General features: G+C 41.4%; 2 protein-coding genes across 2 annotated transcripts in view; one reads left to right on the top strand and one right to left on the bottom strand.

Moving 5' to 3' along the window:
- Positions 1 to 252: 252 nt before the first annotated feature.
- On the bottom strand, positions 253 to 2264 carry zgc:113531 (uncharacterized protein LOC541359 homolog). The gene is made up of 3 exons (XM_061083728.1): positions 1926 to 2264; positions 609 to 738; positions 253 to 443 (listed from the first exon to the last, which is right to left on the bottom strand). Exons 1-3 carry the CDS (start codon positions 2262 to 2264, stop codon positions 253 to 255), a joined length of 660 nt encoding a protein of 219 aa, XP_060939711.1.
- A 19306-nt stretch (positions 2265 to 21570) lies between these two features.
- The window catches only part of LOC133018492 (uncharacterized), a 36604-nt gene continuing 33568 nt past the window's right edge, over positions 21571 to 24606 (top strand). The window contains exon 1 of the mRNA XM_061084862.1: positions 21571 to 22149. Within this exon, the coding sequence (XP_060940845.1) occupies positions 21640 to 22149 (510 nt within the window). The 5' untranslated portion in view covers positions 21571 to 21639. The remainder of the gene's footprint in view (positions 22150 to 24606) is intronic.

Here is a 24606-nt window from a genome sequence, read left to right as displayed (position 1 = left end):
CTCGTCAGTGATATAAAAATGTTGGATGGATTATCCTTGACACAGCAGCTGAGCTTAAAGTCTTTTGGTTGCTGTTCCCAAAGATTTCTGTGGCTGCCGATGATCCGTTAAGTCTGACATTTAAGATGACATTTTGTTTTAGCTGCGGAGACGGGTTCAGCATCGTCTTAGACACGGCAGGTTTGCAGCTGATCGGCCGTCGAGGAATGTGTCTTTTAAGACGACAGCTGACTCTCTGCTGGCAGGCCCGGATCAGTTGTGCTGGGCAGACGGTTGTTCAGGTGTGCAGTTCTTGAGGCGAGAACAGGTGGCGAGACGGTTTCCCTCCCAGTAGCCGGCGTCCTGGCCGTCATGGCAGCGGCACTTGGTGCAGGAGTCGACCCACACGGGCTCTCCTGCAGGAATCACCTGAGCGCGGGAGGCGTCAGTGTAGCAGTTGGGACCTGGGGAGACGAGCAACAGCAAGGTAAGTGTGTTGGACTGCTTGGGTGGATGGTGTTGGGCGTAGTCCGCACCCACCTCTGCATGCAAACTGAAGGTAGTATAAAGGTCTGCTACATCTATGAGAAGCTTTCAGCGCTTTTTAACACAGTCTTTCTCCAGCTTACCGTCCTTGCATTCAGGGCAGCATTTCCCAGGCTCGTAGACGGGGTTGATGCACGGCGGGGGGGCACAGTCTGCAACCAGACAGCGGGCGATGCCATCACTGTCACAAGTGCACTGCTCACATTCTGACGGCTGCGAGAGAACAAACTCAGTGAGACTCAGCATGCGTTGGTTTACAATCTCCTCAGGATGTAAATGAGATTTAATAATTAGTGAGCTGACACAGTTTGTTCCCCAGGCACTCCTCAAGCCTTCTCGATAGGGGGCGCCATTTACCTCCAATTCCCTGCTCTATGCACTCAAGTTAGACCCAAATAGAAATCATGTGGTTCAGTGTTTTTTGGAAGGAATTACTATCGTGTCCTCATTTATTTCTAACACAGATGTTTAGTAAAATTATAGATACGTATATATTTGAATCACAAGGAACAGTGGTTACAGTAGCTACATTTTTAGCTTAGTGAAAATATTTCTAACAAATTATTATATATCTTTAAAACAAATATTTTAAAAACATTTTTACTTTAGAGTGTTGGACTTGGCAAACTCCTTTAATTCAGTTCCCATTCACATACACTCACATTTGCACAGATATCATTAGGACTGTGCTGTTTAACAATGTTTAACATACAATCCTGTTACACTGTTCCGCTCACAATATTCTGTTTAAATTCCATATTCTGATTACACTGCATATATTATTTCTATTTAAAAATACTTATATATATTTACTTGTGTTTGTAGTGCATGTTTACTTATTTATTACTTTTTCTGTGTGTATTTTACACACAACATGAAGCTGCTTCCCCATTGTGGAACTAATGAGGATCATCTTATCTTATCTCATCTCATCTTATCTCATCTTTGCATTGACTTCCATCCAACAGGTTTAACCAAAACCTTATCCCTAATTTGAACCATGGCTGATTCAGGCCTAATGCAACATCAACCAAACCACATTCCCATGTGACTCTCAGAAAGTAACTTCAGCTTTGGTCCCTGTGAGGTCCCCACAAGGTCAGCGTTTATGCTGGAAAAGGCCTTTACAAAAACTAGTATATATCTATATGTATAATGTACATATGTGTAATATAATCCTTAATTGGTCCCACAATGGGGACATTTGCAGTATTACAGCAGCAACAGTCAAAAAGACATCAGCAAGATAAAAAAGAAACTTACTGCAATATTTAGGTGTAAGGAATATATATAAATATAGAAAAATATGAATTTAATGAAACAAGTATATCCAGTGTGGACTTCCTTAATGCCCTTTGGTCACAGTGGTGTATTGAATGGGGATCATGTGTCATCACTACCTGGAAGGTCTGCCCCAGCTCGTACACCACAGCTCGGTACTCGCAGCCGATCTTCTCGCACCGGGGGCAACAGTCGGTGGGGTAGTGGCTGACGTGGATGCACGCCGCCGGCAGGGTGGTGCACTCGGTGCGGGCGCACGCAGACCCCTCGGCGGTGCACTCGCACTGGGTGCAGTGGTCCGAGTCCAGGAAGAACCACTCACCCACGTAGTACAGGCTCCCGTTGGCCTCGCAGGTGCTGTCCTGCTGCCCGGCCACGGAGAACCCGAACCCGGCCTGCGCGCACAGCACCAGAGCCACCAGCACCAGGGAGAGACCCTCACTGGAAACCAGCACCATGATGGATCTCACTTATTCCAGAACCAGGCAGAAGTCAACGAGGGAGCGAAGGGAAACCTCCACAGCAGCTGAGGATCAGTGGGGAGAAGTTTCTTCCATTGTTGGATGAAGCTCGGTCCGTGCGTCCCGGGCACAGCGCTGCTGGAGGGAGGACCCGGAGGGGGGGAGGTCTGAGGGATGAAGAGGAAGAGTCATCATCACTCAGAGTTCAATGGTCTCATGTCTGTTCCTCACCGTCAAAACATTGCATTACTTTACATTATTACATTTCATTTTGCTGACGCTTTTATCCAAAGCGACTTGCAATAAGTACATTCAACCCCGAGGGTACAAACCAAGAACAACAAGAATCAAGAAAGTACAATTTCTTCAAAAATAAAGCAAAACTACAAAGTGCTATAAGTAAGTGCCATTTAAGTGCTACTAAATTGTTAGTTTCAAAAATTGTTAGAAATAGACCTCTACAGGAGCACAGGTGTGATGGAAGCGGATTAAAACATAAACATAAACGTGCATTGCAAGTGTTTATATGAATATTACTCATTTTCAAAATGCACGTAGTAATATTGATTTGAACACAACATTAAAACCGTAGATCGCTGTGAAAAGAAGATTTAAACTCGAGAGAAATTCAATAAGCTCGCGATATCTCCCCCTTAGCAACCGGAATGTTTACCCTGGTTACCACCCTCTTGCTACCTGCTAACAACAAGACACAAGCTGAGGTAAGTGGCTGTTCCTTAGCATTTTTTATTAATTTTACCGAAGCTTTTACAAAGTTAGTTTCACTTTTACATCTTTAAAGTGTTAAATAAACGCTCCGTGAAGTCTCCATGTTGTTTAACTCGCCTCCTGGCTTGTCCTGGGCAGAGGCTGTAGCTTATCCAGCTAACGTCAGCTACCAGCAGACAGTGAATGGGGGACAAAGCTGATGAAGTTAGAAACCTTCCTAAAGTGAAAGTACAAATAAATAGACCCAGTAAAAGTACCACATTCCCCTTTCTGCTCAAGTCAGAGTGAGTAAGTACCTGCTTTTAAATACACTTAAAAGTACTTGAGTGGAGGCTGTTGATTTACTGCATCATTATCTGTGCCCACTGTGGATTGTAAGAACAGTAGAGACTCATATTAACAAGCTGCCGATGAAGAAACTGAAAACACTTGAATTGTCAATTTAATTAATGGCTGGATCCAGAAGTGTCTAATGTTGCTGCTCCCTATTGTATAACTGCTTGAATTACCCTCTTGTTATTGATAACTTCAAGAAATATAAGTTGAGATGTTAAATAGTGCATCGTTAAAATGTAGCAGAGTAAAAAGTAAAGATATTTGCTGATGTAGAGGATTAAAGGACTTGGGTACAGATGCATGAGATGTACTTTGTTGCATTTCCCCACTGCTCCCAACCAACCATATTTCTTTATATTTATAGCTTTACCACTTGCCAGAGGAGATCCTTATATATAAGTATATATCCTTAGAATTTGACGTCTCTCCAAACTAAATGCAGTATTACAGTAAATGCACCATATGTTGCTTCTTTATTTCTCTGTATTTAACTTTACTGTCTGTTCCCTCATGGTTAGACGGCCACTTGCATGCAGTCCCCTGATGAAAGCCAGCTCTGGTGCCGTGGCCCGTCCCTGTGGAGCCTGATCTCTGAACATGTTCCCGGGTCGGAATTGTCAAAGATCCGCATGGCACTGGGCCACTTCCTGGTGGACATGTACACAGAAGTGCACACTGAGGTGAGAGTTTTTTTTTTTTTTTTTTTAACAACTGAATTGTTTTTACTTCTCCTGCCAGTCTGTAGCTCGGTAGCGCTTGGCTTTTTAAAGCTGTAACATTTCTCTTTGGCAGATCCATCATTCATGTGTTTTTTCACACTTTATCCCTTCAAAGACTCCAGACGCTGGGTCTGTTTCGAGTAGAATCGCTGGAGAAATACCACCACAACATCTGCAGGAATTTCCACTTGAGCCGGTGTCATCAAAAAATTTGCTCAGCTAAGCAATCCTGGCCAAATAGCTCAAGAAAAGTCATTTAGGGTTTTGTAAGTAGGTTAGTTTGGCTGCATACGCTCATTTATTACAACGACCAGTCTCCCCAATAAAAGTGAAATGTGGGTTAACTGGCGGGATGCCTCAGTGAAGTTCAAGTGGGAGCCAGGCAGACATCAATATTTACGCAAGGCCAAGTAAACTATGTGCCCCCAAAAAGCCCGAAGTACTCAGCTCTGGCTAAGTGACCTCACTCTAGATACATGCACTCTCAATAAAAGACAAAAGTACACATGGCCAAGGTGGAGTGGCACACATCTCACTAAGGCCACATCGAGGTAAAGCCTGAGGTTCTACACTGAGAGAAGAGAGAAGTATTTTTAGAGATGGCTTTTTAATATTTAGCTATGTCAGAAAGTATGTTCATCACAGGTTCCCAACAGCCCTGAGTCATGTCGTCAAACTGTCTTCTTTTTCTCACATGGTGCACAAACCCCACATTTTGACACCGATCCCTCTTTCATGTCTGCCAACCTCTCTCTTTTGATTTTTCTTTCTTCTTAAATCCCTCCATCTGTAGATATTATCAACTCTCTCCCCGCAGTGCACCAACAGGCCGGAAAAAAACACTCAGTCCGTCTCAGCTCTCGAACTGTTCCCTGTACACACATGACCACATGTTGTTTTAGTGGCAGTTAACGTGTAAAGGCCACATGTGGGAGCTACAGAACAGAAAGTCTGCTTTTTCACATAGAAACATGCAAGATTCCCTCAAATTAACATACACACTGTCCTGCACATACATCCTCAGGGCTCAATCAGGTTCAAGTCACAATTAGATAATCACATTTTAGGTCAAATTTACATCACAAAACAGCGTTTAAAGCAGAATTCAAAGGAGCATCAAAGAAAAATATCACAGAAACATTCAACTCATATATAGACACTCTCTTTTTTAATGACACACATACAGAGAGAGAGAGAGAGACGCCCACTAAGCTATATGAGTCAGGGGGTCGGTATAACAGGGTTAAAGAGGCTAATCCTCAACTGTTGATAAGACTGTTAGCACATAACACGTATCAAGTGTGTGTGCATGTGTGTAACAGTGAGATAGATAGAGGGAGTGTGCATCAGCGTGTGTGTGTGTGTGTGTGTGTGTGTGTGTGTGTGTGTGTGTGTGTGTGTGTGTTTCTTGTACAGGGATCTTTGTGAGGACCACTTTGAGCCTAGAACTTGAGGACATATTTGCTGCTCCTCACTTTCAATGGGATCTTTGAGGGTCAAGATTTGCTTATAGGGCTAAGGTTAGAATTAGGACTAAAGGTTAGAGTAAGGGAGAAATTATGCCAATGGATGTCTTCACTAAGATAGAAGCACAACATATATCCACATACAGCTGTGAGTGCAGCATGTGGTGGCTGACTGTTTAAACCCTGGATGGAAGGAAAGTTTTAGCCATTTGAGACATTTCCAGGGAAAAGTGAATACACTCACAAAGCACTTTATCAGATCTACTGGCTAGTTCCTCCTCCTGCTCTCAGAATAGCCTCAGTTCTTAGTGGCATGAATTCAGGAAGCTGTTGGAAATGTTCCGTTGAGATTCTATCTCATGTTGATGTGATTTAATCACATCCTCTCTGCAGATTGGTCAGATGCACATCATCCATGCTGCCTAGCCAGGCTGCTCAGCCACATTCCAAATGTGTGCTAATGGATTCAGATCCGGTGTTTCTTTTTTGTTTTTTTGGCACTATTCTCTAAAGACTGTTTTGCATGAAAATCCCAAGAGATCAGCAGTATCAGAAATTACTGAAAATAGTAACTGAGATCACATTTTTCCATCCATCCATTTTCTTTTCCTCATCTGAGGTCCGTTGTATGTAATCCCTCCAGCGGGTTCTAGGTTTACCTTGGGGCTCCCTCACAGTTGGGCATGCCCGGAAAATCCTCTATGGAAGGAGGTATCATGATAAGATACCCGGACCAACCCCCACTTTCCCTTACAAAAGAAGCAACACCTCCTCTTTGACCTTTCTTCATATAGCCGAACTCCTCACCCTCTAGCTGAGGCTGAGCCCGCTGTCCTACTGAGATACCCACTTGGGTAGCCTATGACCACAGTTGGATGGTTAGAACCTACATTAATTGGTAAATGAAAAGCTTTGTGTTAAGGTTCTTCTCCTTCTTCACATCTATGGTCCAGTTCAACCACCGCTGCACTGATCCTTCTCTCTATCACCAGCTCCATCTTCCCCTCACCTGTTAAAAAGACCCTGAAACTCCTTCACCTGGACAGAGCATCCATTGTTCTCTGGCAGGGAACCATAGCCTCAACTCAGGAGTGGTGGTTCTGCTCCAATGTGGTCAGGAGGAGTTCGGCCCCACTTTAATGTTTGATGTGGACGTTTAATGAAGCTCCTGACCTGTATCTGCATGAGTGTGTACATTGCACTGCCGCGACATGATTGGCTGGTTTGGGTATTGTATGAATAAGACGTTGTTCAGGTACTCTTAATACAGCAGTGGGTGAGTTAACATTTACTGTGAGGTGGACCATTGCCCTCTCTCTTTTTTTCCCCCTGTCCTTGTCTATCTATCTCCGTTCCTCCTTTTTTCTCCTTTTTTTCCTCTCCTCCGTCCCATGTAATGAAATCCATCCCTCAGTAAGCCCCTGTGAAAAGTAATATTGGATTTGCCGGCTACTCCTTCATTCCTTGGCACGGCCATTCCTCTCTCCATCAAGGTCACCATTGTCTCCGGCGGTGAGATCAAAGGAATATTTGCCTCCCTTTGCAAGTCTGCCCACGGGGTCATGCTCCCGTACCTGCCCCTAAACTCTGCCTCTCTCCACTGAATGAAAATGAGATGTTTTGGGTAAATGTTCTCTAAAAATTAAATTTCAATAATTTAGATTAGTAGCTCTCGGTAGTTTTTTTCTTCTTCTAACTGACAGGTTTCAGAAGGCTTCCCTTAAAATAGCTCCTGGATGAGATCAACAGTATCATAGCAGCGGGAGGGAGGGGGGGAATTCCAGGAACAACTCGTTAGCTAGTGGGGCCTCGAATCCTGAAACATAAACACCTCGACACCCAGAGACACACGCAGAAGAAAGTGTGAGTGGAAAGGGCTGTGTGTGTGTGTGTGTGTGTGTGTGTGTGTGTGTGTTTATGCGTGTGTGTATATGTGTGTGTGTGTGTGTGTGTAGGGGTGGTTTCAGTGTCCTCCAGTGTATTTCTTTCAAGTGGTGTTTTAAAACTTGACCGAATTGATTGACAGCCAGCAGGTATTGAATCCTTCATTTTCACAAAGATATTTCACATTTTCTCTTTTATGAAACATTTTCTTTTCTTTTTATTTCCTTAGGCATTATGATGAAATATGGTAAAATTGTTCTACATTAAAGGTGTGTGTTCGGATGCAGAATATAAACTGCAAAGTCTGATTCTGGGCACTCAGCCCTTCTCCCAGCTTAGCAGGAAGTCACGCACAAAGACTAACTTTTTCACTCTTTTCCTACAAATCCTTCATCTGCAGTAATCCGAGTAAAAATACACAGAGTGAAAAACGGTATGGTCCTGCAGCACACCAGACTGTGTGTCTGGTGAAAGGGCCGACCGCAAAATGACTGCGCTCAGCCACATGCAGTTAGTGTTCCTCGCTTGCAGACATAATATAGTGTGAAAGCAGTTTAATAATGTGTGACACTGTTTTAAGAAAGTTTAAAAAGTCGTATTGTCTCCCGTTTCAAGAACACTGTGTTCACAACAGTTGACAGTAAACAGGGTCAAGGAGACGGTGAAGAAAAAGCTCTGACTTTTGAAATTTAGTAAGATTAAAATTGACAAAAAGGTTTATTCACGAGAAAATTGAAATAAACAATATACCTTCTATGAAACACATTTAAAAGTTTAGCTTATTTTTAGTAATTATTAATTACACAACAGGGAAATTACCTGCAACACTAAATATTGTTACACTCATTCAAAGAAAGTCATATTTTTGACTCACTTATACTCATAGGGAGTAAGATAATACTCACATGGCGAAGTAGTTTTTAGTCATAATGTGTTTATTATTTTTAAAATCATACGTAACAGTTTCATCTTATGGATAACGCACCACAATTAAAACACTTTCTTACTATTGACAGAAAAGATCTCCTGGATCTGTAAAACACATGTTGAAAAGGTGTTTGTGTAAAACCTCTGGTTGTCCTCACTAACTGTGGTACTTCTTGAAGGCGGAGACTTGGTACGCGATGTGGCAGGAGAGCCAGCGAGGCGGAGGCCATGGCAGCAGGGCAGGGACCCCACTCCCACGTCAGCAGGGCCCCCCCCTGGCTGACCCCCCCGCTGTCAAAGAGCTGCTGAGGGCCGAGGTCAAGATGTTACTGCAGATGCTCAGAGAAAGAGCCGGCAGGGAGGGAAGGTATGTTCTCCCACACTTAAATCGACTGTACATAATGAGTCAAGTGTACGGAAATGTTATTTATAATTTTTTCCTTTGGACATATTCTCCAAAAAATATAAAGGGTTAAATGAATTTGTACTTGTAGGTCAGTACTACTAAATCCAGGGATGATAACAGTAGGAGTTTTATGTAAATTAGAAGAAACACACTACATCCTTCCTGCAAGTTTTGTAGAAATCCATCCAGTAGAAGAGTAACCTTGCTTAAAAACAAACCAACCAAGAAACAAACAGACAGGGATGAAAGCCTTGGGAGTTATATTTAAACTGGAAATATATTTATACTGGGAAAATGCTTCAGACACTTCGACAGATGACAGAAAGTACAGCCGTAGCTTTAATTTACTCCACATGTCCCCAGTTTAACAGCACAGCATAAAACATTCATATTACGAGACAATCATTTATTTCTCAGCCATTAATTGAGCTTTATGAAGTCTGACAAAAATGGCAGGAATTGGGCTTTTATTTACTTTTTATAGGAGAATTCAGATGGAAAATTTGATACACACTTTTTTAGAGCAGTTTAGGTCCAGACGTACAAAACAGCCCTTAAAGTGTACTTTTCCTTGATCTGTTTCTCTAACATTCAATAAACGGAATTTCTCTCTTGGTCTAATTTGTCAGTGTGAGAGACTTTTCTAAAACTGGAAACGCAGGCGCTTATTTATGGCTTTTTCTCAAGCAGTGCGATGGGACCCGGCGAGTAGGTTAAGACCCTGCTCTCACACTCTATGTCATTTTTGCCCAAACAAAGACAGCCATAAAATACTATATTGTGTTCCCTTGTCAGTAACGAATGGGATGGGAAACCAGTGGAACAAAGGGAGGTTTTCGTGTAGAAATGCTGCAAACTAATTTGGGAACAGTGGAACAATAAGACAATTATAGGAGGGAGACATCCATGCATTCCACGCCAACAAATACTAGATTTCAGAGCTTGATTGGATTGAAGGCATGTTTAAACCTTACATTTGGGAAGCCTGGTACTTTGTGTGTCGCCCGTCAGGTATAAGAAGTGTGGTAATAAAACTTTCTAATTGCTGCAGCTAATCACACAACTCAGATCAGAGATGAGCTTGTAGCAATTTCTAATTTAATGACTTGTGTTAAAATATCCGGAAGAATGTCGTAAAAACTTTTGGCAGGATAATATCAGTTAGTAAAACTGCCTTGCCCAACACACCCTCACATTACAGTTTAATGGCCTAAACGATGTGTCACAATGTGTGTGTGTGTGAGTGTGTGTGTGAGTGTGTGCAGTCGTGTGAGCTGGTAACTATCCCAGCAACTGGCTCGCTGCTGCCAGGAATGTTGCCCCATGACACCTCTCTGGTTTCACTGAGGCCTTTTATGAAAAGCACAGATGGACTGTTCTCCGTTTTTGTGACAAACCATTTATTGCTTGTCAATTTGTCGCCTTCCTTTTTATTGTGATTTTGTCTGTGTCCATATATGATGTGGTTTTAAGCTGAAGGCAGCAGGAGACTCTTCGGCGATGTGGGGTTTTGTCTTTGTGTGTGTGTGTGTGTTAACAGGTTTGTGCCAGGTTGACTTAAAAAATTCAATGACCTGTCTATTGTCCCAGTGGGATCATTTGTATTTCAGACAACGGTAGCCAGACAAACCTCAGCTGAACACAAAAGATGGACAATACACAGAGTATAAAGACATTAAATAACATAAACGTCATCATGATTCATGAGATATTCTCTCAGAAATTAATGAAAATGTTGCAAAAATTTTAGTTAAAATGAAATAGATTCTATCCTGACTCATACCACATCTTTCCACCAAGTTCTGTATTTTTTACGTAATCCTGCAAACTCACAGACAGACAGCAAACGCAGATTAAAACCTGGGCGTAGGTAACAAACGCTGACAAATATATTCCCTCATTTTAATCTCCTGCACAATAAGAAGAATTTTGGAATATAAACCGTGACCCTGGTGCTTGTTGTGGCAGCTCTGTTCAGAGGGACAGCAGCACGGCCTGATGTTTAAGTTGACCATCAAGTCACCATGAGGCCACTGAGGCACCGTGACTTATTAAAGTGCCACTGAGCAAGACACGGACCGAAGCCGGATCCGCTCACACATCACAAGTCACTGTTGTAAAGTGCTGCGGCTCGGATGTAAATGGATTATGATAAGTGCCATTCAGAGGGAGAAATGTAGCCCTTTGTTATTGGCTGCATGGGAACAACGCCAGAAAAGTATTGGTGCCGCACAAGGCAGCGCCAGCACAAACCGCTTTTGCTCTTTGAAGTTGGCTTTAGTATACTTGTTGATTTTGAGGCATGGTACTGTGTGTGTGTGTGTGTGTGTGTGTGTGTGTGTGTGTGTGTGTGTGTGTGTGTGTGTGTGTGTGTGTGTGTGTGTGTGTGTGTGTGTGTGTGTGTGTGTGTGTGTGTGTGTGTGTGTGTGTGTAACTGTGTGTAACTGTGTGTTTCAGGCCTTTGATCGCACGATTAATTAGGCTAAGTCCCACGTGTATATCAGGGCTAAGACTGTTGACACTTTAATCGCACTTTCACTTAATATTGCTCCTCAACCAAGTTTGTCTATCCTTTTATTTGAGTTTATTATGCCTTGTTGGCATGACAATTTGAGAAAGTATTTCCAAAGCATCAGCAGAGAAATTATTATTTAACCTAATTCATCAGACCTGCAAACCAACGTCACTGAACTGGATTTGCAGCAAAGACCTAATGCAACTTATCTGTTTGGATTCACATAAACAGAAGCAGTCGAGTGCCGAGGAGGACGACATTAGGACCCACACACATTTCTCCTGTGATTTGAATCATTTGTTTGAGGGTGTGGGTGTGTACCTTGTAAAAGTCAACTGATTTATCTTATTGGCCTCCTCCTGTGTGGCCATGATGCCCCAGCCATCCACCCACACCTTAATGTCATTGTCTGAGCAGCTGGGGAGAAGGCATTTCCCCTCAGTCAAAGGCTATGAAATGAAGCAGAAGCAGCTGCCTGCACCAGGAGTTGGTTTCTTTTTCTCCCATCATCAGAGATCATTCTGAAAATTCATGTCTTTACTTTCTACCCATGGAATCTTGTAAATACACATGTTGAATAGCTTTTATTCAGCTTAAAGCACCAACAGATCAACCTGCATAGAGCAACAGTGGGACTTTTATTCAGACTCGGTTCAGCTACTCAATTTAGTGCTTTACAAGTGAAAGACAAGCTGATAAAAAGACAAAACTACAGACTGTTTCAAATGAAAAAAAGAGATCATAAACGTGAAATAATTAAACCAATAAAATGTATGTACGGCAATAAAAATAGATTTGAATTATCTACAGTAAAACATCAAGTTTCAAGATGGCAACACTCTCAGGTCATGCACATTCTTCAGCACACAGAGAAAGAGCAGATAAAGTTAACGGATTGAGGTTTCATCTCTGTCCGTGCTGTCGTTGCTATAGAGACGGCGAGGAGCTCCTGTTTCGGTACAGACCTGAGACTGTAAACTACGCCCTTGGTCACCTCGACAGACGTTTCAGTGACTGTATGAGCCCTGGAGATACTGAGAAGGGAAGCAGGTTTGTCACACTCGCTTAAAAAGACTTTACTGATGTGATACAGTGATTCTCATCGTGTAGAAAATCTCTTGAAATCCCCTCTTCTCCCTCAGACCCAGCTCCTGCTGTTCAGTCCAGTCCAGCGCTGAGGACGAGATAGAGGCAGTGAGAGACAAGCTGAACGTCACTGACATTGACCGAGTGGTGGACCGCCTCAGGTAAGTAGCACACAGCAGCGGGTCCAAAACACTTTGGCTTCACTTTTATGGGAGCTGTCATGTCGTCCATCTTCATATACAGTCCATGGTCCCAGCCCGTAGGTTAGGAACCACTGGGTTAGAGGATCCAGACAGACGCCAGTAAACATCACGTAACTAAATGAACATTATGGACTTCTTTGATTTGCAACACTAATGAAAAGACACACATCACTTGTGTTTACTGTATCTTTTTCTTTGTGATATGAGTTTTTCATAAATGACATTCACATGTGCTCAGTAAGTGAGTCCCATCTGAGCCCTCTCCTTTCCCCTCCTCCCCCCCAGCTCTCCTCTGTGCCCTCCATTACACTCCATCCCTACTTCCCTTCCTCTACGTCCCTTTCTTTGAGGCCCACGGGGCAGGGCAGTCGCTGGAGCCTCTCTCTCTCTCTCTCTCTCTCTCTCTCTCTCTCTCTCTCTCTCTCTCGCTCTCTCTCTCTCTCTCTCTCTCACTCTCTTTCTCTTTCTCCCTCGACCATCGACCATTTCCTGAGGAACCAGAACAAAAGGCCCCATTGTCAGAAAATGGATCCCAGACAGGACATGAGCGTGCAAATTCTTTTTCATTTAAAAGTACTGAATAAAGTCTATGGTTATGTAACTAGAGACAGGGGAAATTGGGGAGAGAGGGATGGAAAAGAAAGATAGGACACTGTTTCCTCGGAACAGAAAGAAAACCACAGAGGCTTTACTCTGGACAGACATCAGGTCTGTGCCTTTCTGCTTATAAATATATATACATAAAACTGTTCATAACATAAGTTTAATTTGTTTAATAAATGTTAAGCTATCTTAATCATTTAAGTCCTGGTTGGGTTGGTGACACCTTTCGCAAATGTGGTGTAATTATGCAGGACAGATATGTTGTTATTGTTTTATTGTGTTACCTCATTCAGTGATGGTTAGTGCTTTAGGGTTTGTGACAATGAAACACATAGTTTCCCCTTTGACGCAGTTTTTAATTTTGGCCTCAGCTGTTTATTTAATGAGAAGCAACTGTGCTGATGATACACGTCAGCACTATTTTTCTTTTTATCTATGTCTCTGTCTGTCTGTGTAGGTCTGTGCTAATGGAGGAATGTGAAGTGTTGAAGAGACTGGTGCAGGATTTGAAGGTAAGACGAACATGATGGGAAACTAAATTCATCTTTATCTTTCAGCTGCCAGAACAATAAGTGATAAAAATTCTAAAAGTATTTATAGGAAACCAGGCCGCAGTCAAAGAACTGACTGATGTGCTGTTGTTAGACGATTCATTTCAGAATTACAACCTTGAAAGGATCCTGATTTATGAAGCTATCCTTGACCTTGTAATTCTACAGCCTATTCATATTCCACTATATGTACATTATGATCATTCTTCAGACATCTCTGATTCCCTTGCAATTTTACTGTGAAATTTTACTAACTGTGGCACAGTTTTAGGATTTGATCAATGTTTATCCAGTTTTATTAGTTTGATGCAATTTGCTAAATGATTAATTTATACGTAAATATAAAATCATTACTGAGTGTCCTACAGAATTTATTCAGTCTCTGGCAGTATTGCGGTTGCAGCTGATCGCACACACCTTTCATTCTCATGTGCAACAGAGCAAGAGCGACAGGTAACAGACCAGAGAGTAGAAGTTGTGGTGAGAGAACTGCATTGAATGCCACTGGCAGCTACACACACAGCTGCAGCTGAAACTGAGGTGTGGCTGTCTGCGTGGACAGTAAAAACTTTATGAACAGTAGTGCAAGTGTGTGAGAAGGAGAGACCAAGTGAGCATGAGGCAAATAGTGCAGCTGACTGATCTTACAAGGAAAGTGTACATTTTTTGGGTTTGTTATGAAACTGTGGCAGGCCAAATTAGAATATGGCGGGTCGCCACAGTCTACATTCCTAATGGGAGACACTGACTGTATTACTATGGTGATTATTTCCATTAAAGATGTATTGATTTCCTCAACCAGGGGCACTCCTTTCCACAAATTAAAACTTTAAACTCTAAAGTTTGAATCACTCCCTGGACTCCCACATGTAGCAGACACACACACACACACACACACACACACACACACACACACACACACACACACACACACACACAAAAACACACACGCACACAAAAACACAAAGACAAACTTGCACACACACACTTGAGGCCTGCAAGGGCTCAGTCTAAAAGCTTGTTTTTCCATCTGTCTGGCCAAGAGCTTTGCAGTGCTGAGTAAGATCAGTCTCCTTCCAGTCACTTAACTGGGTAACTGCATACATATACATACATGTAGACACACACATGCATGCGTGCCTTCAATCTGGTTACACTGTCATGCGTGTTTGGCGTTATGAAAGAAACAGGGAGGGAGATAGTTCCAGGCCAGATGTCAGACTTTTCTGCAGAGCAGATGTGAAGTGTGGAGTTCTCCCACATGTGTGTGACTGTCTGGAAGCAGGCAGAAGTACATGAAGATGAACCAAGCAGCACAGATGATGTTGCTAGAATACGTCATCGGGATTTTATACCATAAGCAAAATAATAATTTTTTTTCTAATCCAAAAAAACGTCTTATTGTTAATAAATATGTTCATTTATGTATTGTCCCCAGTTCAAGGCTTCATTAAGCCACACCTGCTGAGACTTTGATACAGGAAGTGGAAGCTGTAGAGGAGCTAGTGAGCATTAAAATAGTGGTTTTTGCAATTCTCACTTTTCTTACCTTTTTTCTTTTTCTACTGCAAAAAACAAGTCAAACAAGAGGCATTCTCGTTCTTACTTGATTTTTTGCTTTAGTTACCAAACAAAAATGTCAAAAATATTCCTTTAGTCAAAGAACCTGATTCAAATTCTCAGCGCGTGAAAGTGTTGGAAGGAGAAAAGGAATCTGGTGTCTGGTCCAAACGTGAAGATTTCACACATGTGAAGAGCCAAGCAGGAAGAGGTTTGAACTTTTCCAACTCAAATCTCAGAGCATGATTGTGAACATCTGGTTTGTGTTTTCCAAGGCCTGTCACGATTAGCCGGATCGTTTTGTATTGTCTGTGCTGGTAATTAACTGGAAATGAGAAGAAAATGTGTTAAAGGTCTAAAATAATTCTGTCGGTGTTTGTCAGTGAGCTGTAAACAAGGCACCTGATTGAATGGAGATAAATGCCGTGTCTGATGAGCGCCAGCAGCTTCTCATCCACCCCCATCGTGTTAGATCACAGATTGCTATCGATGTTGTGTTATTGCATGAAGTTAAATTATCTATTTTTTATACGATCAAATTGTCTTTTTAGTGCGTCACGTAACAGCAACTGTTTCTGAAAACAACAGTGATGACTCATTGTTTCTTAGACAACAAGACTTATTAAACCAAGTCTTGACAACTATGGTAGTTAAGGAGTGTTTATAGTGCCCATTGAATGTAAAACCATCTGGAAACTATTCAGAAAACCTGTACCGCCAAAGTTATGGTGGCCTTATTACGTGGTTTTGTTTTTACCTCTGTCCATTTATCTGTTGGTTGGTTTGTTTGTTTGTAAGAAAGATTACACAATAAGGGAAGGATCCAGGAATTTTTTTGCGAGATTTTAAACATTTTCAGTGAATAATTCATGTGTCTCAATGAAAAAGGAAACCAGGCACATTTAGGGAACTGATATCTATAAGTGGGTTTTATTTAGTGCGGCTTGATTAAATTTAAAAGGACTGTTGGGAGTTGGCAGAGGTGTGGGCTCTATTGAGTGCCATTGTATTTCTATTATGATATTCTTGCTCTCATTTTTACTGTATTATTCCAACATTGTGATATCGTTTAGCTTTTGCTGGTCTAGAGACACTGCATCTCCCAGGTAACTTCATTATACCGACCTTTACACCAGACGCCGCAGATGTCGACCTATAATCTTCAATAATCGAGCTGTTGCAACTTGCATATCCATGTGAGGAAACCAGCCTAGAGCAAGCATGTTCCCAGGATACAACAGAAGATTTTAACCTAAGATGATAAAAACATGGCCTCCACCACCAGCAGCCAGTTTCAGATGGATTTTGTAGCAGTAGTGGCAATCCGTGTTCTTCTGTTTCTGGTTTTGCATGAGCTGAAGGGGGAAGTTCTGTGTGTGTACGCTGTGTCGTGGGTGGATTCTGGTTTAAGAATCTAAGAATGTAAGGGAGAAATGACAGGAACATACAATCTTTCCTAAAATATCAGCAAGTCAGTGCCTTGGTAATGGATTCAAATCCCACATGGACCACAAAGCCTATTTCCATTTTGTGTATGTATGTATGTGTATGCGCGTGTGTGTGTGTGTGAGAGAGAGAGAGTGTGTTTTACAGCTGTTTGGGATTTCAGTCACTTTGCTGTCAGAGACACCACACATACTTCAACTGCTGCTCAGAAAGACAGCACCAGGAGGTTTGGGTTTGAATCCCATCGGGAAAATAGACCAAAAATATATATTTTGTCAGTCTACAGGCCTACAGGCGTGTGCATGGGTGTGTGAGTGTGTGTGTGTGTGTGTGCGCGCACATGCTTGTGTGTGTTGGTTTGTGTAATGTATTATTCAGTCTGCAGTTGCTATAAAGACTCTCTTAGCATTTATGCAAGTGTAAAATGAGGAGAGGAGGCTGGCAGTTATTCACAATCAACACACATGTGAGACTGACTTTACAATCAGGTCTTTGGTTTTTCAAGCGATGGACACACACACACACACACACACACACACACACACACAGAGAGAGACAAAAAAGAAAGAGAGCAAGAGAGTGAGCTATGGTTTTCGTTGCTCTGGATGTAGATTTTTTAGGCCAAATTATGATGGAACACTGCTGCTCAATCGTTTAGTGGTCACACACACACACACACACACACACACGCACACACACACACACACACACGCACACACACACAAACCAAACATTCCTTTCCTCTTTCTTCCACTGTTATTTTTATAATTTTTACTTATTCGCTATTTATGTGTCTCGCGAACATGTTTAAAACATTGACCCCATTCACTCCTTATTAACATTAACTCTTTCTCTGTCCCTGTGTCTTGCAGAAAAATATTAAACAAAAAGTCAGGAGTAAAAGTGAATTCGGGAAATCAGAACCTTCACTCACAGGTGAGTCCAGATAATGACATGTTGTTGTTTGCTGCCATCTGGTGGCACAGTAGTGTTTAACATGTTGATAAGCAAATAGATTTACAGATGTAAAATGAATGCTGTTTTACTCACCCTCTTGCCATGTTGTGTGTGTATGTGTGTGTGTGTGTGTGTGTGTGCAGAGTTGAGAGAGTTAAGAGGTGAAATCCAAATGGACTTGGAGCTTTTCCCCTCTTCACTTGGCGCTTCATCCCCGGCCTCGCCCTCTCTCCCTGTGAAGGAACTGAAAACCAGGTTCAGGTTTGTAGGTTTTGTTGTTAGCCACCGCTCAGAAAAGGCTCAGTTTAATAAGAAAAACTTGTAAGCACCTTTCTTACACGTTTACATAGTCTTTGACAATGTAACCATATCAGTAAAAAACTAATTCACATTAAAAGGATAAATAAAAGATTATCCAGGAAATACAATCAAAAAGGTCCATGAAAAAGCACTTTAAATAGCAACATTTCTAGCTCTTGTTTAACTTGTGAAGATAACACTAAATACACAGTTTTGCGTGCAAATAAGTCAGAACTGTTAGAATAGCTTCTTCTACTGACCCAAGTGTGCTCATTTGTACGTATCAGCTCAGCAGATCACAGATGTACGCATGATTTAGGTCAGGATCAAATTAAGGCATGAATAACCTTTTCTAAGTCAGCAGCAGACAAATAGCTTGATTTAAGAGATGCTTTTTATTTCATAAGTACAGAGGAAAACCCAAACTATTTTGTTTTCAAAGTTCAGATCTTTTTAGGGGCGTTAGTCTTTTTAGAGCATAGCAGAGAAAAAGCAGTTTAAAACAAATTGAATACAACCTCTAAATTCATTCGAATGAAATAAAAAGGAAGGGAATTCATGCAGGCCTAACCAAAAACAAAATTAGAATGAAAGCCTGGAAAAGGCCGGTTTAATCAGCCCAAGCAAATGAATAACTCTAATTTCCAATCTGATTCCTCTCCTCCAGACGGTCAACAGGACATAAGGCCTCTGATGAGACTCTACAGGCTTTCCACTCTGCATCAGTCCCGAGACCACATCCACCTGCCTCACTGTGCCAGCCCAGGCCCCCAGCCGGACCTCCTCCCACCAAGACTTCTGCATCCAGGACTCATGGAAGCTCATTAGCCTCCAATGTGTCAAGCAGGCCTGCTATCTGCCACAAACTCACGACTTCCAAGCACAGTCACTTCACCAGCGACATGACAACAATTAGGAGCGACCACCACCCCCATCTTTCTCCAGAGCAGCACAGTGCTGGTGTCCACTGCCGGCCCCCGACTTCTAGTCCTAGTTTCAGAATAAAAGCTGAGAGGAACTCCCCTGTGCATGAAGCCCAACTTCCATCCCATCGCAGCCTGAGCAGAGAAGATGATTTACCACAGAAGGAGAGGAAGAGCAGCTCAAGACACATCAGTGTTACCCCCTCACACATTCCAGCACTCAGCCATGTGAGTGATGCAGACAGTCACCACAACAGCAGGACTGACCAGGCCCGGTCAACATGGGGGAAATCAGAGACTTCAAATGGGCAAAGGAAAAGTACCTGTGGGGGTGGTGTAGTGTCAGCAGATGATGAAGAGAGAAGGGAGAGGACTGCTGGGAGTTTTTATTCTTCAGTCATGTCTGAAACTGGGAGCCGTCCGGCAAGAAACGGCGACAGAAAGAGCAACAGTCGAATTGATAGATATAAAATCAGTAATCTGGAGAAGGGAATCACCCTTGGTAAGCATCATTTGACAGCTCTCTCCTCAAGTCATTCAGAAAGCAATTGTGAACAAGGACAGATCAGAGCAGCCATTCAGCCGGCATCTGTACAGTTAGAGGGAAAAATCTTTACTTTCCCCAAAAGACCACTCGGAGGCGCCAGAAGTCAACCAGCGAGTGTGGAGGAGCCACAGACAGAGACTGTTATCAACAGGTTTCACCAGCCAGCTCCTCCTTCAAGAGTGTCAACATGAAGTCAACAAGACCAAAGAGAAAGTGTTTAGTGTTGTCTTTAATAACATACATATATGGAAGCATGATGTGTTGATGTTGATTTGCATACTTGGTAAAAGTGGGGGAAAAGAAATGGAATAATTTCTCAGGTGTACCTGTTATTTATTTAATTTTTTTTCTATCAGACATGAATTGAAAACTTGTTTTTAGGGCAAAGGTTTCAGTTTAAGGAAAGGTTTGGTTTCACTTCTTGTAATTGTTGTGTCCAAGTATGTGATGGAAAAACATATGTTGTTAAAACAGGGAAAAGTACAAAAATACTGTTTCACAGGACATATTGATATTGATATTGAGAGAGTAGGAAAACTGCAGGTGTAGCTAACAATTTTGAGTTTTAGTTTTTATTGACACATGTTCTTTTCCTACTTTGATACGTCCAAATGTCTTTTGTACCCACGGCCTGTTGTCAGCGCTTTATCAGAGGCAATTTTAATGAACGTGTTGACATAGATTATTACTGTGATAAATATGTGAAATGTGGTGCAATAAAAATAAAACATTGATTAATTCAATTAAAAAACAGACCATAATGGAATCCTGCTTCAACATCATTTATTCAGGTGTCACTGTCTTTTCTGAAGTCACGTACGGAGCATGTTCTAATCAACTTAAGGTGAAATCTGCAGTGAATAGAATTATCTGTAAATAAAGCTTGAAGAATGTAGACAATCGGCCATGAACATAATTTAAAAAAAGATGAAAACCTTGGATAATGAATGTAAAATGTACCAGTTATAATTATGAACGTTAGTCAGAGGCAAATTGTCACATGTAGTGATGATGTATTTTTCGGATTAATTTATTTTAATCAATATAAAACAAATGGTTTTTACTGCGAAGTGGATCCAGGAAGTGTTGACCTGCTGATTGAATTGATTTTTTTTCAGGTGGGAAATCCTCACGATGGGAAGGCGCCATTACACAGCTTCCTGTTCGATGGATGAAGGTAAGAAGGAAGAAAGATCCCATTTAAACTGTGATTCTCCATCATTTTCTTCTTCTCAACACCAGATTAATGAGGGAATTTCTACTTTGCCGCCATCTTGTCTTAGAAAGAAAAAATTACACTTATAAACATTAGTATAACTGTCCCAGGCTAGCTTTTTAGCTAAGCTAGCCGACACAGTTAGCAAAGCTAGCTATGCTAAATGGTGCCAGTCTTTTAGCATTAACATTAAATGTTAGCTAGCTGTAGGAAAAGTCCACGTTAACAAGGCCACAATCATCTTAAAATCTAATTAAAAATACTGTGTTTCTTTTAAAGCCTTTGAAAGAAACTTAAAAAATGTTTGGAAACTCATTCAAGCTAATGTTAGCTAAAGTTAATGTCATGGTTTGGATGCTACTTACACTGTGGCTGCATATTGCTGTTGGCACATGTGTGATTCATTATAGATTGGATTTGATTTGTTTAGTTATTTCGAATATTTTGTAGAAAAAACAAACATAAAACATATGAATAATAAACAGACTTTCAATGCGAAACATAAATTCACAAATGATGTCTTAAAAGGAGAAGGGAGAAGCAACACTGCTGGTCCAGCCCAAAACCACTAATCTCTATCAATACATTCATAATTAAATTCATCCTATAAATCCTCCTCTCCAGTGGATTATAGTTCATATTTCTACCCTTTGATTTGAGGTAATGCAACAGTTAATTATTACTCTCTCTTGGAGTAAAAGCTGTATGTCTCTCTCTCTCTCGCTCTTTGTTTCTGCACCATGTCTCTTTTGGTCCTGAAAAATGGCGTACAGGCTTTTTGTGTGTATGTTTGTATAAATGTTGTTGGTGCAATTTCAGTATAAGTTGTTTTGTTTTGTTTTGAGATCAGATACTGTTTATGGGACAGCCCATTCCCTGGTTTGCAGGCTGTGGAGGCGTCAGGGTGCAGCAGATAAAACCTAAGAAGCTGTGATCAACACAACCGTTAACTCCGCAAATCTTATTCCATTTCCATTTTCTGTTGGAGCGTGGAGGAAATGGCAGCAGCAACAGTTTCCGTGGAACACGACCAGTTCTGTTGTTGCGTGTGCCTGGACGTTTTGAAAGACCCGGTGACGATCCCCTGTGGACACAGCTATTGTCTGGACTGTATTGATGGTCACTGGAACACGACCAAGCAGAAGGGCCCGTACAGCTGCCCTCAGTGCCGGCAGCTGTTTAATCCCAGACCTCTGCTGAGCAGGAACACCGTTCTGACTGCACTGGTGGAACAGTTTCAGCGAAGCGGATCTGAAGCTTCAGCCCAAACTTTGTCCAAACCAGGTGATGTGAAATGCAGCGTTTGTACGGGCGGAAAGAGCAAAGCTGTGAAGTCCTGCCTGGTTTGCTCGCAGTCGTACTGTGCGGCTCACCTGAGAGTCCACGAGGAACGCTTCCATGGAAAGGCTCATAAAGTGGTCCCAGCTTCAGGTCAGCCGAGGGAGAAGATGCTCCCACCAGCTGAGAAGGAGGCTGTGTTGGTGGCAGATGAGAAAACAAAACCACAGGTGTGTTCTGAAATTACTTCGTCATCCATTTTCATTTAAGGGAGTAAGAATACGTTTATTAAGCTTAATTTACTGTTAAGATCAGAATTCACTTTATTGTTATAATTTATTAGTATTCTAATAAAACTGTGCTTCAAAAGTCAGATAGAAAGCTTATTCATTTTAAAGGGTCATTCCTCTCATTCCAGGGTTTCCCCCAGTGCTGTATAGGCCTGGCAGGCCGCCAGGCCTTACTCCCCCCCCGCCAGGCTAAGCGTCGCATGTTTTTTTTGTCACTCGCGCACATCAACAACACTTCACTTCCTCATTGAGCCCCGATCCCCAAGCAACCATCCTATTGGTCCAAACAGTCACATGTCCCACCCAGACGCCTTCACTGACCCTCGGACATCAGAACGCTCCTTCAACACAGTGTTTTACTGAACATAAGTCAAAACCGAACATAAACATAAACCCAGTCCGTTACACGTTTAGGCTGCAGCTATTTAGGCTGCAGGTTTTATTTATTTAAAAATAGGGTACTTCTTATTTCATACATTTTCCACAAATATGAGGACTCAAATAGCCCTACAAAGTTCTGTGTTTAATTTATTTCAACAACAAACTGTATGTCACCATATAATGCAGCACAAAATAAAATGTAAACAAAGGCTCAAATATTAAAGTGCAAAACTGTAGGTTTAAACTAGCAACTCCAACGTGATAAAAATAAATAAAAAAGAGTGCTTATAAGTTAAGTCAGCAGTCCAACTCAAAAAGATATCAAAGTATCTATTTAACCCCTTATCAAAATAAAAAAGTTAGGTGTGCATATTAAACAAAGTGCAACATGTTTAGAGTATAAGAAACAATGGTGTCCAGCTCAAAATCACCCTCAACCCCCCCCCCCCCCCCCCCCCCCCGCGGGTGCCTTCTAGCAGCCCTACCACCAGGCTTAGCAAGTTTTCTGGGGGAAACCCTGCATTCTTATGTCAAAGTCAGTATAAAACTGTATCTTAATTGAACATGAAGCCTTATCAAACCTTACTTAGACCTCTGTATTACACTGTGGACATTTAATCTACAATTTCCATTACTCCTTTTCTACAGTTTCCATCAATAACTAATTCTGTTGGGTTTCACTTTCATAGGTTTCATTTCCTTATAAACCGTGCCCTGTAAGAGAATGAGTAAACAGAATCTAAGTGATCACAGCTGTTGTGCTTGGTTACTGGCTGCATACATAATATTGTGTTCCTTTAAATGATTAGCAAAAAATATGATGCAACAATAACTCTCTTACACAACACATCATTAGCAGAAACAACTCATTATCTTTCTTTAAAATAAGTGATCTGAAGTAATGCTGATAGTCAAAATCCCCTCCCCATTTTAATTTGCTTGAAATTTGTTGTCACGTTTTTAGACGCATTTTTAACAGTGGAGACAATCTTTCATAACTGAGAGACAGTTGTGCCACGCTGTGATCCTATGTGCTGCTTAATAACGGGATCATTTTGTCAGAAGGTTGCAGTTGAAATAAGCCATATAAGCCACCTTTCAACACTGGCAGATATACTGGGATGCTGATTAATGCTGGTTGTCCTTCAGTAATATACTCCCTCTGAATTGACTGTTCCAGTCAAACGCATTTCATTTCTCACTTGGTAGTTCATAGAGTATGAATTATATCATATTTATAAAACGTTTTTCCATTATGTGATTATTATTTTTTATCCCACTGGATACTGGCATTATCTTCAGTTTCTAGTGAGGGCAGCATTGTAGATGGAATTTTATAATATATCGATTTATCTGATATTGGCTGTATATATTTATTTAATTTGCCGTAATTTAACTTCATACTGAAAGTAAATAAATTCTAATTCTCCCAATGTCTTTTTTTAGATGGATAAAATATTCAACCTACTGAAGCAAGGCCGACTCGAGTCATACTACAATCAGTTCCTTCAGCTGGGTGTAAAAGATGTCAGAGATTTGCTGGATAGTGTGACATATGAAGATCTACAAAATTTAGGTAAGAGTGTTGAAAGGGGTAAGTTTTCAGCTTCATATGACGCTTGGTTAGAAAGTGAAAGTTGTCAAACAATTGAAAATATGCAAACCTATTGATGCTATGTAAACATCAGTATCTTCTAGGGCCGGGCAAAATTATATTAATAATCATTACCACTGCACTTAGGTCAAACCTCATGCACACAATAACCTTGGTTGGCTGCAGCAATAGACTTATGTAGATCACATGTATATGGCCCAAACAAGGAAAGAAAACACATAGTTGGAAATGTAAGAATGCCTCAGACAGCTGTGTAAGATAAATACTGTAACCTGTGTAAGACTTTTCGAAAGATGCGGGGGAAATTTTATCTCTTTATTTTATCTATTTTTACAGGTTTGAGTCGTGTGGAAAAGAATCGTTTTGTGGCGTTGAAAGACTCCATTAAAAGACCCCTAGCT

Source organism: Limanda limanda, chromosome 13, assembly GCF_963576545.1.
Source record: "Limanda limanda chromosome 13, fLimLim1.1, whole genome shotgun sequence".
Lineage (NCBI taxonomy): Eukaryota > Metazoa > Chordata > Actinopteri > Pleuronectiformes > Pleuronectidae > Limanda > Limanda limanda.
This window is presented reverse-complemented; position numbering and strand designations above follow the sequence as displayed.

Coding starts and splice junctions, on each gene's coding strand:
- zgc:113531 (XM_061083728.1), bottom strand. CDS start 2,264: ATGGTGCTGGTTTCCAGTGAGGGTCTCTCCCTGGTGCTGGTGGCTCTG. Junction 739..1,925: donor AGCTGGGGCAGACCTTCCAG/GTAGTGATGACA, acceptor GTTCTCTCGCAG/CCGTCAGAATGTGAGCAGTG. Junction 444..608: donor CTGCCCTGAATGCAAGGACG/GTAAGCTGGAGA, acceptor TCGTCTCCCCAG/GTCCCAACTGCTACACTGAC.